The sequence below is a fragment of the Trichosurus vulpecula genome, chromosome 7, assembly GCF_011100635.1.
Source record: "Trichosurus vulpecula isolate mTriVul1 chromosome 7, mTriVul1.pri, whole genome shotgun sequence".
NCBI lineage: Eukaryota > Metazoa > Chordata > Mammalia > Diprotodontia > Phalangeridae > Trichosurus > Trichosurus vulpecula.
Window position 1 is genome coordinate 35408668 of NC_050579.1, and position 23716 is coordinate 35432383.

Below are 23716 nucleotides of genomic sequence, written 5' to 3' on the forward strand. Positions count from 1 at the left end.
GACTTCAGACACTAGCTGTGTGACCTTGGGCAAGTCACTTAATCAATCATTGCCTGCCTCAGTTTCCTCTTCTGTAAAATGGAGATCATAACAGCACCAACCTTGAAGGGCTGTTGTGAGGATCAAATGTGATCATGTTTGCAAAATGCTTTGCATCGTGCCTGGTGTATAGTAGGCATCACATAAATGGTAGCTATTATTCTTATTAGAAATAAAGATTTGCTGATTTGACTTGACTTTGGCATTCGCACATCGGAAGGTCTGCAGGAGATTCTAGTCGACGCTATTTTGTTGTTTCCAATCATCTCTGAAGTGTGGGATGCTGGGCTGAAGTCTTTCATAATTCATGTCAGGGTTTCACAACGCTCCCAGATAGCTTTCTGCATATTTCTCCTCCTGTCTAGTAGCTTGTTCTCAGCTCCAGATGGTTGGCATGTGGGCTCTGATGAGCTGGGGGACAGCATGAGTCAAAGGGACCCAGAGCCAGGGCAGGGCAATAACACCTGGATTTCACAGGATCCTCAAATTTAGAGCAGAAAGGGAATTTTATTTTTTTATGCGTTTATTTCTTAAGTAACCAAACCTTCCCTCTACCAATTCACGTAGCTTACAATCTTCAGAATTGCCCGGGGGCACACAGAAGCCAAATGACTTGGCCAGAGTCACACAGCCAGGCCTTCCTGACTCTGAGTCTGGCTCTGGGTCCAATCCAGCAGGCTGCCTTTCCTTGTGTGCGGTAGGCACTTCCTTAACAAAGGTTTGCTTCACCTCATTGTGTCCTCCCTCCCATCCCCTCTGGTCCTCGAGCCTCTCAGACATCTGAGCTGGTGCAGGTGAAAGGCCCCAGTGGAAAAGCTCGAGATTTCGCAATAAACATTCTTTCCCTTGGTCCTTTTAGCCAAACACCCACAAGGGACCTCTGGGAAGGAGTTAATGATCAGTGAGTAAGTAACGCATGACTGCAAATGTCGGCAGAATCCCGTCTCCGCGTCCCTCCCTGCTCTTCCTGGCTCCCTTCAGTCACTGAAGATTCAAGGAGTTTGACCAAGAAAGGAGTCATCTTACTGGGAGTAGGAGCTTGTGCTTGAAGAAGGGACATGATGAAATAGTTTCACATCCCTCCCTTTCACCTTTCATCTTCCTGACTTTCCACCCTTCCTGCATCTTCAAGCACACTCTTAGGGTGAGGTCGAAAGGGTCAGACAGTACTGTATCGCTGCTCTGCTGAAAGACCTGCAATGCCTCCGGTGCCCATGAGACAGCTTAGCATCTGAGGCCTTCCACAATCTAGCCTGCTTACTACTTTACTACACAAACCTTTCACTCCAGCTAAATTGGGTTAGAAGTTCGACAGTGGTCAGATAAATGTATTCATGGGATCGTCATAATAACAGCCAGCAAGTTAAGGCTGGCAAATCGCTTTTACTTAGGCCATCTCACAACAAGTCTGGGGAATAGGGGCTGTGATTGTGATCCTTGTTCTGCAGATGAAGAAACTGAGACTAACCTAGAGTCACATCGCTAGTAAATGTCTGAGGCCAGGTGTGAATGTTGGGCTTCCTGATTCCACAATCTATGTAGTGTTCTACCCAGCTGCCTTATGGAATGAGAGCTACAAAGATCAGAGTGCTGTCTATTATATAGAGGCTGGCTTTTACTACTACTACTACCACCACCACCACCATTACTGTTACTATTTATACTAATACTACTACCACCACCACCATTACTGTTACTATTTATACTAATACTACTACCACCACCACCATTACTGTTACTATTTATACTAATACTACTACCACCACCACCATTACTGTTACTATTTATACTAATACTACTACCACTACCACCACTACCACTAGTACTACTACTACCACCACCACCATTACTGTTACTATTTATACTAATACTACTACCACCACCACCATTACTGTTACTATTTATACTAATACTACTACCACCACCACCATTACTGTTACTATTTATACTAATCACTAGTACTACTACCACCACTACCACTAGTACTACTACCACCACCACCATTACTGTTACTATTTATACTAATACTACTACCACTACCACCACTACCACTAGTACTACTACTACCACCACCACCATTACTGTTACTATTTATACTAATACTACTACCACTACCACCACTACCACTAGTACTACTACCACCACCACCACTACTATCATTAGTACTAATACCACTATTACCACCACTACTACTATTAATTCTAATACTACCACTACCATTACTACTACTAGTACTACAATTAATACTAATATTAATCATGCTTGATTCCTTACTCTCTCTTATCTATCCTAATCCAAGTCTTGTCTCTTCTGCCTTTGAAATATCTCTCTTATCAGTGTCTCCCACAAGCTACCACCCTAATTCAAGCCCTCATCACCTCTCACGTGGGTAATAAGAGCCTCCGACATGGCCTCCCAGGCTCCATTCTCTCCGTACTCCATCTTCCACACAGCTGCCAAATCAATATTCTAAAATCTAAACTACCACCACCACCATTACTACCACCATCACTACTACTACTAGTACTACGATTAACACTAATACTACCACTACCATCCCCACCATCTCTGGGGCTGGAAGTCACCTCAGAGGAGCCTTGCCCAAAGTCACAGTCAGTAAGGGTCAAAGGTGGGGTTTGGACTCAGGTCCAGAGTCAGGGCTCTATCCATTGTGTCATTTATTTACTGACTCATTCCACTGTGAGCCAGGCCTTCTACTTGGTGCTGGGAATAATGCAAAGACAAAATGAAAAAGGCCTTGCTCTTAAGGTCCTTGAACTCTCTGGATGGCAAACAACATCCACCTGGGTAGGTAACTGTGAAAGATAAGCCAAGTACTTCCTTACAGAAGTCAGGAGCAGAGGAGCCCAGGGGGAAAGGCCAGTGGAGAAGGTTGTCCCTGAACTGAGCTAGGGAGGAAACCACAGATGAAAAGAATCAGCAGGTCAGGAGAGAATGCTTTACTCCAGGTGTGGGAGAGACTCTGCAAAGATGCATGAGGTGGAATGTTGGGTCCATGGCATTGAGTGTGTGAAGAAGACAGGTAAGCCTGGTGGTTAGAAGCATTCTGGGAAGGGTTTTGTACATATGCCAAATGGAAAAATTTGTATTTTATCCTAGATGGAACTGGGGGTTGCTGGGGCTTCTGAATATTGCTTTGGCAGCTGTGTGGAAGATGGATTGGAGTCAGGGAGAGATTGGAGCCTGGGAGAACATGTAGGAGGCTCTTATTGCCCATGTGAGAGTTGATGAGGGTTTGAATTAGGCTGGTGGCTTGTGGGAGGTGAGTGATGAGACAGATGTTGGGAAGGTAGATGAGACAAGACTCGGCAACCGATTGGATAGGATGGGTAAGAGAGAGTAAGCGTAATTCTGAGGTCATCCATCTGAACAAGTGGAGGATTGATGGTGCTCTGCATAGAAATATGGATGCTAAGATGAAGGGAGATTTGGCAATGGGGGAAAGATAATGAGTTCTGTTTGGGATATATTGAGTGTAAGGCAATGACAGGAGATCCAGGAGGACATTCAACAGGACCATAGATTAGAGGTAGAAGGGATGTCAGAAGTCATAAAGTCAGTCCCCACCCCCCATTTTCCAGATGAGAAAACAGAGGCTCAGAGAACTTAAATGATTTGCTTGGACTCCAAATCCAGTACATTTTCCATTTTACCATGCTGACTCTGGGAAGTGAGGTAAGAATGAAGCTCAAGAGAGACTAAGGTTATATATCTATACGTCAATGTCTATATCTAGGTTCATATTTATCTAGATAGATCTTTATCTATAGATAAAGATATATATTATATATACAGATGATAGAAAGATCGTTGGATTAAATAGATGATAGATGGACAGCTAGATAGTTGGAAGAATAGATGATATATGGTGGATAGATTGTTGGATGGATGGATGGATGGATGACAGATGGGAGGATGAATAGATATGATGGATAGGTGGATGAATAGATGATAGAGAGATAGTTGGATAGATAGATGAATGGATAAATAGTTGCATAGATAGACATACAGATAGGTAGGTAGGTGAATAGATCTGAAAATCATCTGCATAGAGATGAAAGTTGAACAGATAGGAGTTGCTGAGATCACCTAGAGAGGGAATGTAGAGAGAAGAGGGCCCTGGGCACACCCATGCATAGCTGGTGGGCCATTGAGAATAATCTAACAAAGGAGACTGAGAAAGAGTGGCCAGAGAGGTAGGAGGAGAACCAAGAGGGAGCAGGATCACAAAAACCCAGGGAGGACAGTGTACCCAGGAGGAGAGGGTACATAACAGTATCAAATGCTGCAGAGAAGTTGGAAAGGATGAGGTCTGAGAAAAAGCCAGCAGATTTGGCAAATTAGGGCTCATTGGTGACCTCACGAAGATCAGTTTCCGCTGAGTTGAAAGCCAGAATTCCAAACCAACCCCCCTTCCTGCTCAGATGTTAGTGAGAGTAGGGAAAGTAAAGGCAGTGAGTGTACATGGGCTTTTCTGGGTTACTTACCCTCTCCGTGCCTCAATTTCCTTATCTGTCAAATGGGTGTAGGGTCTGGACTAGATAATCATGAAGACCCCTTCTAAGTTCATTATACATACATACATACATACATATATATATATATACATACATATATATATATAGATACATATATATATGTATATGTATATGTATTTTGTGGGAGGGGGAAGAAGGCAGTGTGTAAGCAGTCACCTAATTAACCATCTTTCTAAGTTCCATGGGATTTTTCTTGAAGTAGGGACCACATGTAATTCTTTTTTGCTGGAAGAATAAAGTCATACAGGCCCACCTCAAAAGACAGGCCATTTGAGCTCAGGATTTCATTAAGCCTCCAGAAAAGCTGATTTTCTTCTTTGTCTCTGTGTTCAGTCTGGGCGTGGACATATGCCTGTAGTTTCCTAAACTCAGATACTTTCACCTCTGGGTAGGTAGTAGTGGTGGTGGGGTGGGGTAGACAGCAAGCAGTGTGGACATTGATCTTTTTTATTTGGGCACCGACAATGGCAGTGATGAATATTAACCCTCTAGCTTCTCAAGAGCAGCAACTGAATTTTTCTGTCTTCAAGGCCCCGAACATTGCCTGGCACATGGTAGGGGCTTTAATCCTCAGTGAATTGAGATTAAGCAGTTAAAAGGTCTGAACCAAGGCCAGTTTAGGAGCTGACTCTTATTTTCTAATATCATCTTGAGGACCCTCAAATGGGTTCTTGGGCTCAGGCAAGATGGGGCTTTGAGGAAAGTGCATATTGCCCTCCAAATGGCCAATCTGTGGCTAAAATACATAAACAAATCAACAAGCCTTTATTAGGCTTATACCTAGGATATACCAGACACTCTGCTAAACACTGAGAATGCTAAGACAAAACCCAAACTACCCCTGACCTCATGGAGCTTATACTCTAACAGGGCAGGGGAGATGGCAAGGGGAAACAATACATCCACATATATGCAAACATATATGTGCATATATAATATAAATAGATAACATAAATCTATATAAAATACAAGGTGTTCCAGAAGCAACTGCACTAATACTTTTGGGCTAACACACACACACACACACACACACACACACACTAAAGGTTGGGGGGAGGGGTTCATGCAGGACATGGTGCTGAAGCTGAAGGATTCCTAAGAGTCACAGGTGAGGAGGGAGTACATTCCAGGCATGGGGACAGATTGTGCAAAGGAATGGTGGCAGATGGTGTATTATGAAGGACGTGGCCAGCAGGCAGATTTGGCTGGAAAGAGCTTGGAGGATGGGAATGTGGTAAGCCTGGAAAGGTAGGTTGGAACCAGCCTGGGAAGGGCTTTAAGAGCCAAACAAAAGGTTTTGCATTTTACACTGGATGGAACCTAGTCATTGGAGCTTCTTGAACAGGGAAACATGATCAAACCTGTGCTTTAAGAATATCAGCTGGCAGCTGAGTAGAAGACAGAGTGGGGAGAGGCAATGAGAGAGGGAACTATGGTGGTCATTGTGTGAGTGAAGAGAAGGGGTAGATGGGAGAGCTGTTGAAGTGGTAGAGACAAGAGTCGAGACTTGACTCACTGTGGTTAGTTATGAGAGATGGGGAAGAGGAAAGAGTCAATGACTGAGACAGGGAACCTGAGTGACTGGAAAGATGATGATGCCTTTGACAGAGATAGAAAAGTTAGGAAGAGAAGTGGTTTTGAAGGAAAGGAAGTCCTGTTTTGGATTTGCTGGGTTTAAGATGCCTATGTGGCATCCAACTGGAAATGTCCAGTAGGTGTCTAGGTGATAAGCAATGCAGTACTGGGGATCAGGGGAGAGATGAGGGCTAGCTATAAAGATCTGGGAGGCCCCTACAAAACGGTAAGAATCTAATTCATGGGAGCTGAGACACACACATAAACACACACACACACACACACACACACAGAGAAGTGAGGGTTTGAGAGCTCAGGACAGAGCCTGTGGATTCATTCAGGAGGTGGGACATGGGTTATGATCCATCAAAAGAGAGAGGAGTGTCTGGATAGGAAAGAGGAAACCCAAGAGAGAGCAAGGCCATGAAAACCAAGAGAGGAGGGAGTATCAGGAGAAGATGATCAAAGGTGTCAAATGCTAAAGCAAAATCCAGAAGGACGAAGTTTGAGAAAAAGGTCATCAGATTAGGTGATTAAAGCGATCTCGGTAACTTTGTAGAGAGCAGTTTCAATCCAGTGATGAGAAGGAGAATGGAAGCCATATTGCAAGAGATGGAGAAGTGAGAAGAGCAGAGCATTGCCAGCTTTTTTTCTAGTCTGGCAGTGAAAGAGAAGAGAGATAAAAGGTGAGAGCTTGAGGGGATCATGTGAAGGATGAGGAAAGACTTGGGCATGCTTGTCGAAGCAGAGGAGATGGTGGATGTGGAGAAACTGAAGATTATGGAAAGAGGTGATGATTAAGGAAGGGGGGAGGCAATCTGCCAGAGAGGCAGGAGGGGCTAGTAGGACCAAGGGTACAAGCAGAGGGGTTGGCCTTGGCCATAAGAGACTGGAGTAGAGGAAAATGGCAGGACAGGAGGGAGCTCAGGGCAAATGACCTAAATGCATATCGGTTAAGCTTTTTTTTTTTTTGCCATGTTATTCAATTACCAAAAAAAAAAAAAAAAAGAGGCAAAAAGCTCCTCCTCCCCTCCCCATTCTCTTTTCACTAATACTCTCTGTTCTGTCAGGATGGGGCTAGTCCAGCCTGGAAAAACCCCTGGTCCAGCTCCAAGTGGTGCTACCCAACTCTGGTCTGTAGCACTCTCTCACCTCGCGGCCGCCCCCAGGTTAGTTTTCTTCTGGGTACTAAGGGAAACAGCATGAACTTATGTCTTCAGCCCTTTACCTGCTTTGGGGGAGTGGGCTTCCTTCCCCCTCCTCCCTAAGCAGATATACACAAAGAAAGGCCTGACCCACTCCCAGTCCTCTGTCCTGGCAAGAACAGGAGCGCTTTTCTCTGCTGGTCCCCGTGTCCTGGGAGATCCACCGAAAGGGGTCGCGGTGGTATGACACAGACGCCTTTCTTGTGCCCTCGGGGCCCATGCCCATTTCGGGAAGCGCCAGCACGAATCCTGTGCCTGCCCGCCCCGTGCAGTAGCGAAATGCCCAGCGGCCCCCTTCGGGCAGAGGCAGCGCGGCCCTGGGTGCTGCCATCTCGGCGGCGGCCAGCAGGGTCCCGATGCTCATCCGGACGAGCGAAGCCCGAGGCCGGTCAGGGTGTTTATCCCGGGCGCGGCCAGCAGGGCGCTCCCTCCTCCGCGCTGGGCTGGGCTGGGCAGGGCTAGGCTAGGCTGGGCTGGCTGGCTGGCTGGGTGGCGGGGCTGCGCTTCAGTGCGCTGAGCTGCGCGGGGCTGGGCTGGCCCGATTGCGCTGCGCGGGGCTGGACCGCGCTTCCCTGCGCTGCGCGGGGCCGGGCTAGGCTGCCAGGGCTGGGCTGGGCTGGGCAGGGCTGGGCTGGGCTCGGGCGGGCTGGGGGCGGCGCCGCGCGGCTCCGGGGCTCGGCTGGGCTCGCTGCGCTAGCTAGCTCGGCGCGCCTCTGCTGGCCTCTGCTGGGGTCTGCTGCGTGCGCTGCAGCCGGGACTGGGAGCCGGCCCTGGAGCGGGGCCGGGCCGGGGCCGGGCCCGAGCCCGAGCCCGAGCCGGTGCATGCCGCGTCCCTGCGTCTCCTGCCTGGCCGCTCGTCCGGCGTGCTCCGGCGGCCGGTGAGTGCGGGCCGGGCCCGGGGCGGGAGGGAAGCCGGAGCCGGGGGTGGCCCGGGTGGCAGGGCGGGCTCCTCCTCCTTCTCCTCCTCCTCCTTCTTCCCCTCCTTCCTCTCCTCCTCCTCCTCCTCCTCTCCTCCTCCTCCCGGGAAGCCGTCGCGGCCCCCGGGCTCCGACTTCTCCCCCTGCCCTGCTCTGGCGCTGGGGGTGCACGAGAAGACGCCGGCCCGTCCTTCCCCGGGCCCCTGGCGCCGGGCCCGGGCATGGACGGGGCTGCGGACGCCTTCGGACTGGAGGGTGCAGGGGAGAGGCAGGAGCTGTCCTGCAGCCGCGAGGGGCAGGCAGCCAGGGACGGCTAGGGCCGGGGCGCCCAGCCCCCTTCCTCCTCGGGGGGGGGGTGCCCTTTATTCCGCAGGGAGCTCCGGGGGCATGCATTGTACTGGATGGATGGTCCGTGCGTGGGAGTGGGGTGGCGGTGGGGTTGCCCCTTCCCCTCACTGGCCCCTAGTGAGTCGGGATGGGGGAGGACATGGGACCTGGGAGTAGGGGGCTGCACTGCCTTAGGCCCAAGCTCTCCTGACAGCCTTAAGGGGAGGGGGAAAGCAAATGAGATTGGAGTCCATTATCCTCTCCCTCGGCCCTCACCCTTTCACTGCCAAAACAGTGCAGCCCTCCCCCTCGGAGCAGCTGCCAGACAGCTGGCAAAACAATGGAGTAAAGGCGACCCTGGTTCCTGATGCCCGCTGCCCCCCTTCCCCCTCTTCCCACTAGAGGCAAAGATGTCTGGGGGAATCCTTGGGCCTTGGGGGATTCTGGATCCTCAGCCAGTTTCCCTATTTACCTTTTCAAAGAGGGTAGGGAGGAGTGGGAGAGAGAAAGGGAAGCAGGCTAGCCTGGGGCAGGGGTGAGAGACAGGCCTGGACTGTCCCCACCCCACTAACCTGTCATGCCAGTTGGTTGGGTGACAGGCATGGGGGTTATCTGCCCCTCCCGGGGTTCCCTGGGGGTGGTTCCTTGCCATACTAAGCTAGCCAAGGAGTGGTCACGTTCTTGGGCAGAAGGAGATACAGCACACACGGTTGGCTTTGTCGTAGTGGGTTGGGAAGAAGGGGGCGGGCACACACGGGCACATAGATCTCCCAGAGACATGTGCTCTCTACAGATTATTTAAGAAAGGCAGGAGCCCGAAGGAGAGAGTGTACTGGGGCTGGTGATGCTCAGTGGTTTGTTTGTGCTGGCTGGCTGAGCTGTCCCAGAACCCTGACAGGCCTCTTCCCTTCCCTAGGGGCATGTTGGGTCCTTTCTGTGGGGTCCCTTCTGGCCAGGGCCCCTCTCCCAACCTGTTCCCTGAGGAATGAGAATTAGTCCTTTCCTTGGACAGGATCACATTATATTATCATTTTGGAGCTGCAAGAGACCTCATGAACCAATGTATTTTACCAATGAGACAAACCCAGAGAGGTTAAGTGACTTGTCCATGGTCACACAGCACACTTGAACTCAGACTCTCTAGGTCCACTCTTTCCTCTGAGCTAAGCAGTGAACAGACCTGTTGCCGTGTCAGTGGGTCTTATGCCACTGCTGCCACCATTTTTGTTGGTGTGGGGGCCAGTTTCTATTTGGGGATGTTGCAAAGTGCCAGTGCTGGCACTTGTCGGGAGCCTGGAGCTTCCGGCCAGCCCTTGGCTGGCTCCTCCACTGGTCAAGGCTTCCTTCTTGGAGTCTGCCTCTCAAGCTTCCCCTCTGGCTCCTTTGTTCCCAATCTCAGGCTTTCCAGGAAATGGCCTCCCTTTCAGGTCATTACCAGTTAAATATAGCACTGGGTGGAGGTTTGCCCGTCTATTGACGTCTTCATGTTGGGTGGAAGGAGAGACTCCAGGATGTAGAAGGAGAGTGCCTTCTCCATAGGTAGAGGCTGTGAGATTCAGGGAAGAAGTTTTGATGGGGCATCCAGTGCCTGGAGTGGGGCGAGCGTTCTTGTGGATAAACTTCCTGGTGGAAGAGCTGAACTTTGAACTCTTGGTGGCCTGGTCCCCTGGCTGGCCTACCTTCCTGCCCCACAGTTTATTTACTCAGGGCCAATCACCACCACCCAGTCCAGGGCAGAGGGCCTGGATGTCCCTATATGAAGGACTTGACACCCTCTTCCCAAGACCTAACATTTGTTCTGGCACATAGTAGATGCTTAATAAATGCTTGTTGATTGATTGAGAGGATCAAGATCAGATAGAGCATCGATGGCATGCAAAGTTGTCCTTTGGAGGAAGCCAGAGACCTCACACTTGGATTCTGGTCCTTCACTACCCCAGTCAATCTGTAACCATTTCTTAAGTGCCTACTACTCGTCAGGCACTATACTAAGGCAAGTCCCTTGTTTCTTCACCTTGCAAGTCCTGGCTCCCTCACCTTGGTTTTCTGACCCCTGCCCTCTCACCTCCAGAGACTCATATATGATCTTCTTGGGGCATCTATCTCTTTCCTCTGGTCACCTCTGCTTGCCCAGACTGGCTACCTGTGTTACTGGCCTTCATCCAGGCCAGTCCCACAGGCTGGGACAGGCCAGTCCCACAGAAGTCCCACAGGTCCTTCCAGGGGAGTTCTGGGTGGAGCGGAGCAGCCAGGAGGCCTGGGCGGCCTAAAGAAAGAAACCACCCTGCTGAGGGGTGGAGTACTCACTTTATTTGCCTAGTCTCTGGAAGACTAAATGCTTCCTCGCTGTGCTAGGTCGCAGGCTCAGAGGGCAATGCTGGGGTGGGCGTTTTGGTGTGCGTGTGGTTCCTTTTCTGCCTCCTGGAGTAGAGGGCTGTCTGCAGCCAGACACAGTCCATCTGGAGCAGCAGAACTGAGCAGCAGAAAGGACCAGAGGCCTCCAACTGATCTGCTTTCCTGACCTGCTGGCCACATTCCAAGCTGCTGGCAGTTGGGTCCTGGGGCCCCGGGGGTTCCCCAGATTCTTGGGGTACCTTGGCCCCCCAGGGGAGGGAGTAATCAGCTGGGTGTGGTGAGTAAGGAGAAGGGGATTTATCTGATTGGCCCCAGCTGATGGGTCTGAGGGAGCAGAACTGCTCAAACCACTTCTTCCTGGGTTGTCCACAGGGAGGGTTTGGGGTGGGGGGCTTGGTTGAGTTTCCCAGTCCCAGGTTGGTGGCAGGCCTCATGTTCCTTCTGATCTGAATTTATACTCCCATCCCCCTGTTTCTAGGCAGTCTGAGGAGAAAGCTTAGGGCAGGGGTGGGGAACATTTCCCAGGGGGGTAGGACATCACTGGAGGCTGACAGGCTGGAGTGAGGATCAGAGAGGGCCTAGAGAGGATTGGGTCCCTCCCTTCTCCCCCACAGCTACCATCTTTTTGGCCTGTTCTTTGTCTCGAGGTAGGAATCGTGTGGCCTGTAAATTATCTCTGTTCCCCTGACATTTCAAACAGCCCCTACTCACTCAGTGGTTTAAGCTGTGGTGCTGAAAGTTTTAAAGGGTTTTTTTTTTCTCTGCTGGGGATTTTGCAGACTTTAGCAACAGATTTTTTATGAGATACCTGGTGTTCAGAGTTTGATGAGGGTCACACGACAAATTGAAATAGGATGAGGCAGACTCGGGGTTAGAACACACCAGCATTCCCCTTGTTTGAGGCCTGGACTTGGAGGACCTGGGTTCAGATCCTGCCTCTGATGCCTCTTGTCTGCGTGACCGTGGACGTCATTTGACTTCCCAAGGCCTGTTTCTTCATCTGCAAAATGAGAGGGGGAGACTAGGTGGCCCATCCAGCTACATGGATTTGGAGTCAAAGGACCTGTATTCAAATCTTGCCTCTACTACTTACTTTTTTTCAAATGAAAGGGTTGATCTTGATGAGCTCCAAGGCCCTTTCCAGTTCTGAGGGCTATGCCTTGGACCAAGATCTGGGCTTTGTGGGGAGGTGCTGAATGTATCATGGTTAATAATCAAAGGGAATTCTTTTAGGCAAAGCTGTTTTAAGCTTTTGAAAACAGGTACTGTAGAGTTGAATCTTCTGGGGGTCATAGGTCATAGAACTGGACAGAAAGCTGGAGATAACTGAGTCCAGAAAGATTGTGAAGGACCAGAAGATTTGGGTTTGACTCTTGTCCTGGCTACATATAGTTGTGTGACCTTGAGCAAGTGACTGTCCCTGGCTGGCTTGGGGAGATGTCCCCTACAAAATGAGGAGGTGGAAATAGATGGGTGGTCTCCCTCATGACCTATTATCTCAGCCCTTCCCCCAACTCCTCATTTTACAGAGCGGGAAACCAAGGCGCAGGGATGAGAACTGACTTGTTCAAAGTCACTGGATTAAGGGCAGAGCTGTCATTTGGGAATTTCCATTAGGAGTCTCCTGCAGGGGTTTTTTCCTAGGTCAGGGGTATTTGGGCAAAGGAGAGGTGTCAAGGAAGTCAAACAGAGGCAGGTTAATTGGTGGGCCAATGAGATTCTTGCATTTTATATGGGGAGCCTTGGCATGGCTGGGGCTGTTGGCCGGCCAGTCCCTTCCATTCCTGAGTGGCAGTAAATGGCCAGGGAGGGGCTGCTGCAGCTCTGGGTGCCCCATGTGGGGTGGCAGGGGAAGGTAGCCGGTGTGTAGCCGGCTGATGTCATGCCAGACACAGGCAGTTGGTTTGGAATACACCTGGAGTCAGATAAGCACCCTGTGACTGGGTGGTGAGTCAGAGACAGACAGCTGCGAGCTCAGCAGAACAGGCCCAGGGAGGGTGGTGGGCCCCTCCTCACCTCATTCCCTGGGCTGGGCTGGGCTGGGCTGCTTCTAGCCAGCTCACCTGCTGATGTGTTGAGACCAACCTATATCTGCAGTTTGGTGAAGCAGTCACTGCGGTGGACAGCTGGGAGATAAAAAGCGCCTGAGCCTGAGGAAATGGCCTCTCTGACAGGTCAGAGGCCAGGGAAGGAAGGCCTGTCATCTGAGAGCAAAGCATTTCCTTTGTTTTTATTTATGAGTCAGGCCTGGACAGGGATGGAGAAGGGGAGGGCTGCCCTGAGAAGAGTCCTTGCCTTGACCCATTCCTCATGGTAGATTCCAGGTACTCTCTGGCCTGGGTGCCGATGGCTCTTTCTATAAGCTTCTGTCCCTAGGGTTTCTAACACCCCAACAGGAAGGTGACCCATTTAAATCTGTCCTCATTTAAAGTCACATAGCACAACCAAGCAGCCTGATATAGGGGTGATTTGGAATTTGGGAGTGGGGGGTGGGAATTGAGCATGGCCTGGCTACTCAACCTCTCAGAGTACTGGAAGAACACTGAATCTAGTCAGAGGGCCTGAGTTCAAATCCTGCCAGTGATGCTCACTGCCTGGTCACAAAAGGCAATCATTTAACCTCTCTGGGCCTCAGGTTCCATATCTGTAAAAAGAGAGAGTCGCTTCCAGCTCAAGACCCGAGATCTTTGTTCCTATGACTGATAAATTGGGGATACAATCCTGGCATGCCCTCCCTGATGAGATGCTTGTAGGAGAAACAATTGGACAAATGCAATTGTAGAAATACCTGCCCTCTTCTTCTCATAGATTTTGATGGGGTTCAGGTAGAAACAGTGCTGAGACAAATCCCTTTCTTGATATTCTTTTCCTATTTAAAATTCTGTGGCTTTTTGTAGATGAAGAAGGCTGTTGGGTCATGAGCTCTTCCATTGGGGGCTCACAGAAAGCATCGTGGGGATGATGCCTTTGCTGATGGGATGGTGGGGCTTCCTCAGCCTTTTCTCCATCCAACTGGCATCTCTCTCCTGTGTTACTCTTTCTTTTTTCCCTTCTTCCCAAATCCTCTTATCATGGAAACTGAGGAACTCGACTTGTGGGAGCCCATGGCACAGCTTCAATGCTAAGTCAGTGTAGTAGTTGGCATGGGCTTCTTGTTGTTGAAAAAAAAGATGAAGATTCAAATTCAGGTCTTTTCTGGCTTCTGTAGGCTGGGATTCTGCAATTCATTAAGTACTTAGAGGCTGGGAAAGATGGAAGGAGGTCTTGTAGATCAAAGTAGTGTAACAAAGGAAGCGAGAGCTCCCATTCGTTGAGTCAGAATGGCAAGGGAATTCCCACGCAGGCCCATCCCCCCCAGCTTGGCCCTGCCTCCCCCACCAGCCCACAGTGGGGTCCCTTCATGGGGTGATTCTGGGGGACAAAGGAACCAGTCATTTATAAGCTGAAGAGCATCAAGAGGGGGGTGACCAGTATGGGGTGGGGCTTGTGACCACACCATATCTGAGGATGAGGGGAGATGGTGGGCTGAGATGCGGGAGATGGGATACTTGACTAATTTCAGATACCCGAAGGCTGTTCTATGAAGAGGGATTGTACTTGTTGAGTTTGGCTGAAGAGAACTGGCCCAGGAATGATGGGTGGAATCTGAAAGAAGGGCATTTTAGGCTTGAGGTCAGGAGAGAGGTCAACATTTTGAGTGATCAAAGAGTGGGATGAAGTTGCCTTAAGAGTCAATGGGGTCCCCTCTTACTGGAGGTCTTTGAGAGCAGGTCTTAGCAGCATCTGGTGAGTTGTAGTGGAGATGCTTTTTGGGTACAGGTGGGTCTGGGTGGTTGCAGAGGTCCCTGCCAAGTCCGAGAGGTTGGGAGTCAGTATTCTAGATGAATGATTGAAAAAATGCATCTAGTAAGCACCTACTGTTTGCCAGGCACTGTGCTAAGAAACTAGGTGGTGCAGTGGGCCTAGAGTCAGGAAGACCTGAGTTCAGATTTAGCCTCAGACACTTCCTAGCTATGTGGTCTTGGGCAAATTTTTAAAAAATTTCTTTCTGTCTCAGTTTCTTCAACTGTAAAATGGGGATGATAACAGGACCTGCCCGTTATCAGATAACAATGAAAACAACAACAATTATGATAATGATAATATTTTAAGAGTGCTTAATTAGTGCAGTGCCTGGAATGTAGTAGGTGTTATATAAATGCTTATTCTCTCCCCTTCCTTTTCCCCTTCCTCTTCTGCAGACGCCAGGGTTAGAAAGACAAAAGTAAACTCCTCAAGGAGTTTACATTCTAACGATCAGGGCAACACCCTGGGTAGCATTTGTTCTGTAAGGCAGTGTAACTGAATAGAGAAAATGCTCAGCAGGACCCGGGTCCTGCCTTTGACACTAGCTGTGTGACCTTGGGCAAGTCATTTAATGTCTCCACATCCTAGGCATCTCCCTCAAACTGATCTCCTAAAGCTGTGGATGGGTGGCGGCCTGCGTTGGTGGTGGAGAAAGCTCCACACCAGGCGTTTCCTGTGCCAATCAAGTCAGAGGCTTTGCTGTTGTTTGAACATCCAGACCAGTGACATCCCAAAGCCTAAACCAGGGAGGTGGCTGAGGAACAGATGTGGGTGTGGATGAGGTCTTAAAACATCCTGGAAAAGAGGTGTTGGCCCTGGGTTGTGGAAACAGAATTAGCATCTCCCAGCTCTCCCAGGCCTGGCGAATGGCACGAGGGTGGTGCCTCTGGTGACAGATGGGTGAGTAAGTGCCCTCTTTCTGTCCAAGGGAAACGAAGAAACACGCAATTTTTGAGCTGGAATAGCCCTTAGAGATCATTTTGTCCATTCCCCCAACCCCCCATCCCCACCCCAATCCCCATTTCACAAAGAGGGAAATTGAGGCAGAGGGCCTCTCCAAAGATTATGCAGCCAGCGCTAGAGTCCAGACCTTCTGCTGCCCTTTCCCCTAGAGAGAAAACCTCTTTGAATGACACCACACCGTTATGGAGTCGTACCAGTCAGGAGTGCTGCCAGGGGACAGGGGGATGGACGGAATGAACTCAGGAGGCTCCTTCCAGTCCAGAGAGGCTAGAGTCTTTTTTTTCCCAGTGGGGGAGGGAGGTTCTGAGATGCTTGCCTGGCATCCAGCCCTGGCCAAGTGGAACCAGGCTTGGGTCAAGAGAACATGGGTTTGTAGACCATAGTTTCATGGACAAAGATGTTAAGGGACCTTGCCCAAGGTCACCCAGTGGGTTCGGACCCCAGGTCCTCTGTGTTCTTTTCACTGTGTCAAAGGTTTGAGGCTTTGAAGTAGTGCCAGCTATTGGGAGAGTGGAAGTGGGAAGCTGGAAGTCACAGGGAAGGATTTGGCCAACACACCTACACTGCCTGTTTCTCTGGGACTCCTCAGGGATGTGTCCCGGGGCCCTGGGAGTCTTGGTGCTGTGAGACCTCTCCCCCTTCTCCTTAGCCCCTGGCAGGAAGAGTCTGGGATACAGTGGAGAGTGTTGGACTTGGAACATGGTGGGCGTCACCTCTGATGCTTCCTAGCTGGGTCATTCTGAGTCCTCGCTGAGTCTCAATGGCCTCATCTGTAAATTGGGGCTATTGGTGGCACCTGCCTTACAGGGTCGATATGTGGATTGATTGAGGTGGTGGGTGTTAAGCACTTTGCAAACCTTGAACCACGGTGTGAAGGCCACCTAGTATGATCTTCCCTTGTCCCCTTAGTGGCTTCACCATTTTATTCTTGTCTCTATATTGGGCAGAGCTCAGTTGGAAATGGGCCTGGGACAAGTCGCTGTCCTGGCATTTTTTGTTTTGTGTTCAGGTGGGCAAAGTGATGGAGTTTTGCAAATGAGTGAAGGTATTGGGATTCAGGATGATGATGGTGGTGGTGGTGGTGATTTTGGTGAAAGGGCAGGAGACTTGTAATGGGGGTTCTCTCCAGGGAACAGTGATGAGGGAAGAGGAGGGAGGGCCATGCACCCTTGTACTCAGCAACTGAACTGAACTTGTTCCCCCCGCAGAGGGTGAACAATTGGTCAGCTTACAAAAGGCACCCATTAAGGCTGAGATGGGGGAGAGCTGATGGGAGGAGGGATCTTGACCAAGTAAATGGACAAGTAGGCTGGCACAGCCTGCTAGATAGAAAGGAGTGGGGTTGACCCCTGGGCCGGGGGGGGGGGGGAGGGCTTTCCTCAGTTTTGCTCCTTTTTTCTTCCTCCCTTCCCCTTCCCTCTCCTCTCTCCTCTTTCTCTTCTCTCTCTCTCTGTCCCCACCTCCTTCTTCTCTCCTCTTTCTCTCCTCTCCCTCCCTCTCCCCACCTCCTTCCTCTCTCCCTCCTCTTCTCTCCCTTCCCCCCATCTCTCTCTCTCTCCCTCTCTCCCCCTTCTCTTCCCCCTCCCCTCCTCTTCCTCCACCTCCTTCCTCTCTCCTTTCTCTCCTCTCTCCTTCCCACCTCCTTCGCCTCTTCTCTTCTCCCTCCCCGTTCCCACCTCCTTCCTCTCTCTTCTCCCTCCTCTCTCTCCCCATCCCCACCTCCTTCCCCTCTCTTCTCTTCTCCCTCCCCGTTCCCACCTCCTTCCTCTCTCTTCTCCCTCCTCTCTCTCCCCATCCCCACCTCCTTCCCCTCTCTTCTCCCTCCCTCCCACCTCCTTCCTCTCTCTTCTCTTCTCCCTCTTCTCTCTCCCCCTCCCCACCTTCTTCCCCTCTCTCCTCTCCTCTCAAGCTGGTGGGAGCTACATTCTGGCTCACCACAACCATGACTTCTTTTCTCCTGAGGTATATATTTAGGTATTGGTCATGGCAGGGAAGAGGATGTGAGTTTTCCAGGATCCTGTTTATCGAGGACTCGACCCTTCCCACCACATCGCCTCCCACCCCCAGCTGTTTGCTGTTTCTTTCAGCTGGGAACTTCCCTTTCCTCCTATTTTTCCCTTTTAGGGATCTCAGGCCTCTACTGTGGGATCAGGGCAGTCAGAGGGGGCCAGATGCTCCTGGAGGGGTAGGGAACTTTGGCTGGGAATGGGAAAGGGAAGCACCAATTATTTTCCCCCTTGGATTTGGGAAAGAGAGTCCAGTAATTGTTGTCTTTTTCCTTTGATAGACCTTGGTTGTTGGACGGTGGTCGAGAGGGTGGTGGGCAGAAATCCTCTTCTGTCTTCTCCTGTCCCTCTGTTTGGGTTGTTGTGATGAATCTTCTTTTGAGGAACATATATTTCTTCCCATGCTTCTCTGGACCTAAGTCCTATAGCTTGTGACATCCTAAAGGCAAGAAGAAAATCAGATATTTTGCTCCTTCCTTTGGAGATCAGCTTCGGAGATCTGAAGCTGGAGGGCACCTTGGAGGCCAGTTAGCCCAGCCTCCTTTTGCAGATGAAAAAGCTGAGCAAAGGGAGGAGGGAGATGGGAAAACTGAGGGAGGCTGAGTGATTTGGGAACATACATTTAGGGACCTTGAAGGTCCAACCCCCTTGTTTTACAGATGAGGAAACTGAGGCCCAGAGATTGTTTTTCCCCAAAGTTGCCCAGGTAGTAAAAGGGTGAGTCAAGCTTTGTCCCCAAGGTCCCCAGACTTCCCGTCCTTGGACCCCAAACTCCCCTGTACTCCGCTGCCTCTCTTGGTCTTTGGGATTTCAGGATCATACTTCACAGATTAAGAGTTGATAGGGACCTTGGATACCATGGAGTCCAATTCATTTTACAGGTGAGGAAACTGAAGCTTAGAGGATAATAGGAACACAGATAGGGACAGGACTGGACATTCCTTCCTCTCCACTACCTAGAATAAGGGTTGGGTTGGGCTGGGCTTGGGACTGGACCTAGGGCCAGGCTCTCTACGGACACAAGTTCCTAAAGTTCCATTTGTTTTTCCATTTGTAGCATCGAGTTGGGGAGCAGGGGCCTGGGGCTGAGCATCCGTGAGCCTCTGGGAGTCGACCTCCCACCCCAAAGACTCCTACCATGTTTAACTTGATGAAGAAAGACAAGGACAAAGATGGGAGTCGGAAGGAGAAGAAGGAGAAGAAAGAAAAGAAAGAGCGGATGTCTGCGGCGGAACTACGGAGCCTGGAGGAGATGAGCCTCCGGAGGGGCTTCTTCAACTTGAACCGGTCCTCCAAGAGGGAGTCCAGGACCAGGCTGGAGATCTCCAACCCCATCCCTATCAAGGTGGCCAGCGGTTCGGACCTGCACTTAACCGATATCGATTCCGACAGCAACCGGGGCAGCGTCATCCTCGACTCGGGCCACCTGAGTACGGCCAGCTCTAGCGATGACCTCAAGGGCGAGGAGAGCGGCCGGCCCTCCGTGCTGCAGAGGGCCGCCAAGTTTGGCTCCTTGGCCAAGCAGAACTCGCAGATGATCGTCAAGCGTTTTTCCTTCTCCCAGCGGAGCCGCGATGGGAGTGCCTCAGAGACCTCCACCCCCTCAGAACACTCAGCTGCCCCCTCGCCTCAAGTGGAGGTTCGGACACTCGAGGGCCAGCTGGCACGTCAGGCCGGCCCTGGCGCCTCGTGGCTGGGCTCCAGGACCCGGGGCCCTGAGCTGGTGAACAAACGGTTTGCTGCTGATTTGCGCCTGCCCGCCGTAGCGCCCCTACTACCTCCCCCTCCTCGGGAGCTGGAGCTTCAGAGGCGTCCCACTGGGGATTTTGGCTTCTCCCTTCGGCGAACAACCATGCTGGACCGGGCGCCCGAGGGGCAGGCCTACCGGCGGGTGGTACACTTTGCTGAGCCTGGGGCAGGCACCAAGGACCTGGCCCTGGGGCTGGTGCCCGGCGACCGTCTGGTGGAGATCAACGGGCAGAACGTGGAGAACAAGTCGCGAGATGAGATTGTGGAGATGATCCGGCAGTCTGGAGACCACGTCCGGCTCAAGGTGCAGCCCATCCCAGAGCTGAGCGAGCTGAGCCGCAGCTGGCTGAGGGGCAGCCCTGGACAGCAGAGGGAGCCCACCGACGTAAGTCCCTGCCGTGGGCCCCGGGTCAGGGAGGGAGGGTTGATGTCTCGCTCACTTCGCTTCCCTCATTGAATACAATGTCTGGCACATAGTAGGCATTTAATAAATACTCATTGACTGACTTGACTTCTGCTTAGAAGGCAACGTTCCTCATGGGGTCGTCTTCCCTCTGAAACCGTGTGCGTCTCTAGGCCCAGAACTGCGTTGTTTTCCCATTTTTTGATTTTTTTCAGTGTCTTCCAGGGCGCTTTGCTCTCGGAAAGTATTTCCTAAGTGTAGAGGGTCAAAGGTCAAAGAGTAAATGACAGGAGGCAGGATTTGAACCCGGTCCCTACGGCTCCAGAGACTGTTCTTTCCACTGTACCACTGTCAGTACCCTTTGGATTGATAATTCAGTGGTGCGCTGTGCCAAACCTGGGGCGGGCACAGTGATCTGATTTGTGGGAGAGCAGTTTGAGCTGGATTTCCCAGTCAAGGTATCAGATGCGAGCCTCTCTGCTTCCCTGGGAGCCATAGCAGGCTCCAGGGAGTGGTTGGGATGGAGATTCTGAACGAGGGCGCCTGGCAAAGGCTTTCTCCCAGTACCTTCCCTGCGCCTCCTGGGCTGGGGCACGTCCTATACTGTTCCTCGGATGGATAGGGCCTAGTCCTGGACAGTGCTGCAGCCTCCTCAGGGAAGTGGCCAAAGCAGCAGCTGGCTTGGTCTAGTGGGGAAGAGCCCTTGGCTTCAGTGTCTCCTGCTGCATCACCGCGACAAAGTCTTGGGCCTCCTCGGAGCCCAAGGGCTGGCAACAGTAATTCTTCCAAGACTCACCTGGAGGGGTTTTTTCTTCAGAGTTCTTGTGAGGAAGGTAGTTTGTCTATCTGAGTTAGAAATGAGAAGTGGTCATCCTCGTGTCTTAGGGTCTTGGCTGTGGGATTTGGGGAGAGGTGGAGGAGAAGAGGACCTGGCACTGAAAGGGCCCTCAGGGGTCACCTAGTCCAACCTCCTCATTTTACAGATGAGGAAACTGAGGCTGAGAGGGGTTTGGTGACTTGTCCAAGGTCACACAGGTAGGAAGCAGCAGAATCAGGGTTTGAACCCAGGTCCCCTGCCTCTAAAGCCAGCCTTCTTCCCACCGTACCAGGCCATCCCATAACACCTTTGGGAGGGAGCAGCTGTTTAGGACTGAAGGTATCTCAAGTGGTGAACAATGGTGGAGAAAGTATCAACTAACAGACACTGGCATTGAGATCTGCTCCATTTTTCCATGGTTCCTCCAAGAGTCTTTGTAATCCCTTCAGGGAGAAGAAAAGGCCGGTGTCCTGAGTTGGTGCTAAGTGTGACCCTTGGGGTGATGTGTATTCTGAATCTCCTTGTGGAACCAGGACACTTCCCAGCATGGCTTGGCTGCTCCATGCAGGTCCCGCTCATGGCAGCCCTAGAGAAAAGGGCCTGGCCTTGCGTGGGCAGAGTGAGGCTCAGCTTTTCTGATAGCAGAGGCCACCAGATGCATCTTGGCTCCCCTGTTCCCAGGCTGCTCCTCTTGGCTGCTTTGGGGCCGTTGGTCCAGGGGCTGAGGAGTGGACAGAGTGACCCGAGGCTGGCCTGTCCTTCTCTGGTGACCTGCCCACAGTCCAGCACAGAGCCTTGATTGAACCAGCAGATGTTTGTGGACCTGGGAGTGGGAGGAAACGGAGAGAGGCAAGACCCCAGCTTTCTCTCCTCGGAGAGGAAACGGATGCTGAGGGCAGCCAGCCGACCTTGAGGCCTGGGAGGCTGTAGATACGGCGTCAGGCAGAACCTCCGAGGGACCCAGGACTAGCCATCCAGGCTCCCTCCCCGACTTTGGGCTTGGCCGGAATCTGCACAGCTTTGTGGGGGGTGAGGGAGGTTGGAGGGGAGAGGGTAGAGAGAGGAGTCAGTGAGAGGCACAGGAGGTGGGGAGGAGTCTGGGCATCATCTGAGAGGTGGCATGGCTTGGTGAACTTTGAAACTCAATGACCTGGGTTCAAATGCCAATTTCGCAGCCCTGAGTAAATCACCTTCTCTTTTTGGGACTCAGTTTCTTCATCTGTAAAATGACTCAATGACCTTTTAGTCCCCTTCCAACTCAAATCTGTGATCTTATGACCTTGCTTTGAATGGTGGGATCCAGGATTCAGATGGCCCTAGATAGAATATGAGGAGTGATCCAATCATGGCTTCTTCCTTCCTCCCCAGCAGAGCTGGAGGGGGAACTGTGATGGGGGTCCATCCAATCCTCTGTTTTCAGGCCGAGTGCTGCCTTGCCCATAGGCGAAGAGGCATTTCTGGCATTCTTGAGGATCCCTGGGGGTATTGTCTTGGCCTTTGGGCTTGCGTGGTGCAGTGGAAAGACCCTGGCTTTGAAGTCAAAAGACCCGAGTTCAAATCTCACTTTACAGTCTTGGGCAAATCGCTTTGTGTTGCTGGGTTTCAGGCTCCTCGTCTGCAGAATGAGCTCCCAGGTCCATTCCTGCTACAGTTGCTGCCAGCTCTATGACCCTATGATCTGGTCAAATCATTAAAGAGGAGGAAACTGAAGGATCTGCCTGTATGACTTTGGTCGAGTCACTTCAGCTCCCTGGGCTTCAGTTCCCTCCTCTGTCAAAGGAGGAGGCTGGCGTAGGTGGCCTCTGAAGCCTGGCATTCTAGCATGCTTTCTGCCCCAGGCTGCAAAGCTCAGGGCCCCTCAGGTCCCGGCTCGGTTCAGCATTCTGAGGCCATGTGATCTGTTTCCTCCGTGATCCACCATTCTCCAGCTTTACTGCTTTCCCATATCACAGCTGGCTGGAATGTAAAAACCATCCAGTCGCCAGGGAAATCTAAGATGTGGCATAGGAGCTGGTGGGCACGAAGCCAGGGCCAATGTCTCCACAGCATCAGCTTGCAAGAGGCCCCTGGGGGGGAGGGCAGAGCCAGCTGGTGCTCAAGGTGGCTCCTGCCTGCGGATGAGCAGGAAGGACTCAGGGAAGGATGCTGTGTGAAACCACGTGTCCTTAAGTCACAGCACCAAGAAGTAGGATCCTAAAAATAGGACTGGAAGGGGCCTCTGAGGCCCAGCCTTCTCCTTTTACAGATGAGGAAACTGAGGCCAAGTGACATACCTGAGGTCACATGGGGAAGTGGCAGAGTCAGCAGAATTTGAACTCCTAATCTATTGTATCTTTCCAGTGCTGCACTATCTTTCTAACTAGAAAGGGTCCTGGCTCCTTCCTGCTGGGTGGGGGAGAGGGGGTGGGCACCTTGGGGTGGTTTTGGGCATGGGAGTCCTAGGCAGGGAGAAGGGGGATGAGTTGGGACAGGTGACCCTGGCAATCCCAGCTACCACCTGGCAGGCCCACGTGGGCCAGAGTGTGACTCCTCCTCCTCTTCCTTTTCCTCCTCCTCATCCCGGCAGACCTACTCCAGTTTCTATGCCAAGAATAAGTCTTCCCATCTGTCGGTCATCCCAGGCTGTCAGGGGCCTGCCTTCTGGGTGGAGCGTCCCGACAGCTCCCAAACCCCACAGGGACCCTCCCCGGCAGCCACCAGGGAGTCCCCTGGACAGCTCTGCCCTCCCTTGACCCAGAGCTGAGTTTCAGGCTATTGTTGGGTCTCTCCAGACAGCCCAGGGAGTAGAAAGCCCGCTCTTTCTTTATCTCCCTTGGAGATCCTTGGGGGTAGGGTTATGCTGATGTGTACCCAAAGCGGGTTTTGTCTTTCTGTCTGTTTCTCTGATGCCTTGCCCATTCAGGAGTAGGGACTTGCTGTATAAGTTGTACAGGCTTCTTTCTAAGCAAGCAAACA

General features: G+C 51.5%; 1 protein-coding gene across 7 annotated transcripts in view; it reads left to right on the forward strand.

The window, feature by feature from the left end:
* Positions 1 to 8109: 8109 nt before the first annotated feature.
* MYO18A (myosin XVIIIA) overlaps positions 8110 to 23716 on the forward strand; it is a 152961-nt gene continuing 137354 nt past the window's right edge. For 4 of the 7 annotated variants that reach the window (XM_036767279.1, XM_036767281.1, XM_036767282.1 and 1 more), the window contains exons 1-2: positions 8111 to 8256; positions 18850 to 19926. In XM_036767279.1, coding sequence (XP_036623174.1) covers positions 18931 to 19926 — 996 coding nt within the window. In that variant the 5' untranslated portion in view covers positions 8111 to 8256; positions 18850 to 18930. Of the gene's footprint in view, positions 8257 to 18849; positions 19927 to 23716 lie in introns of all 7 variants that reach the window. The other 3 variants (XM_036767278.1, XM_036767277.1, XM_036767280.1) reach the window with 2 other exon arrangements.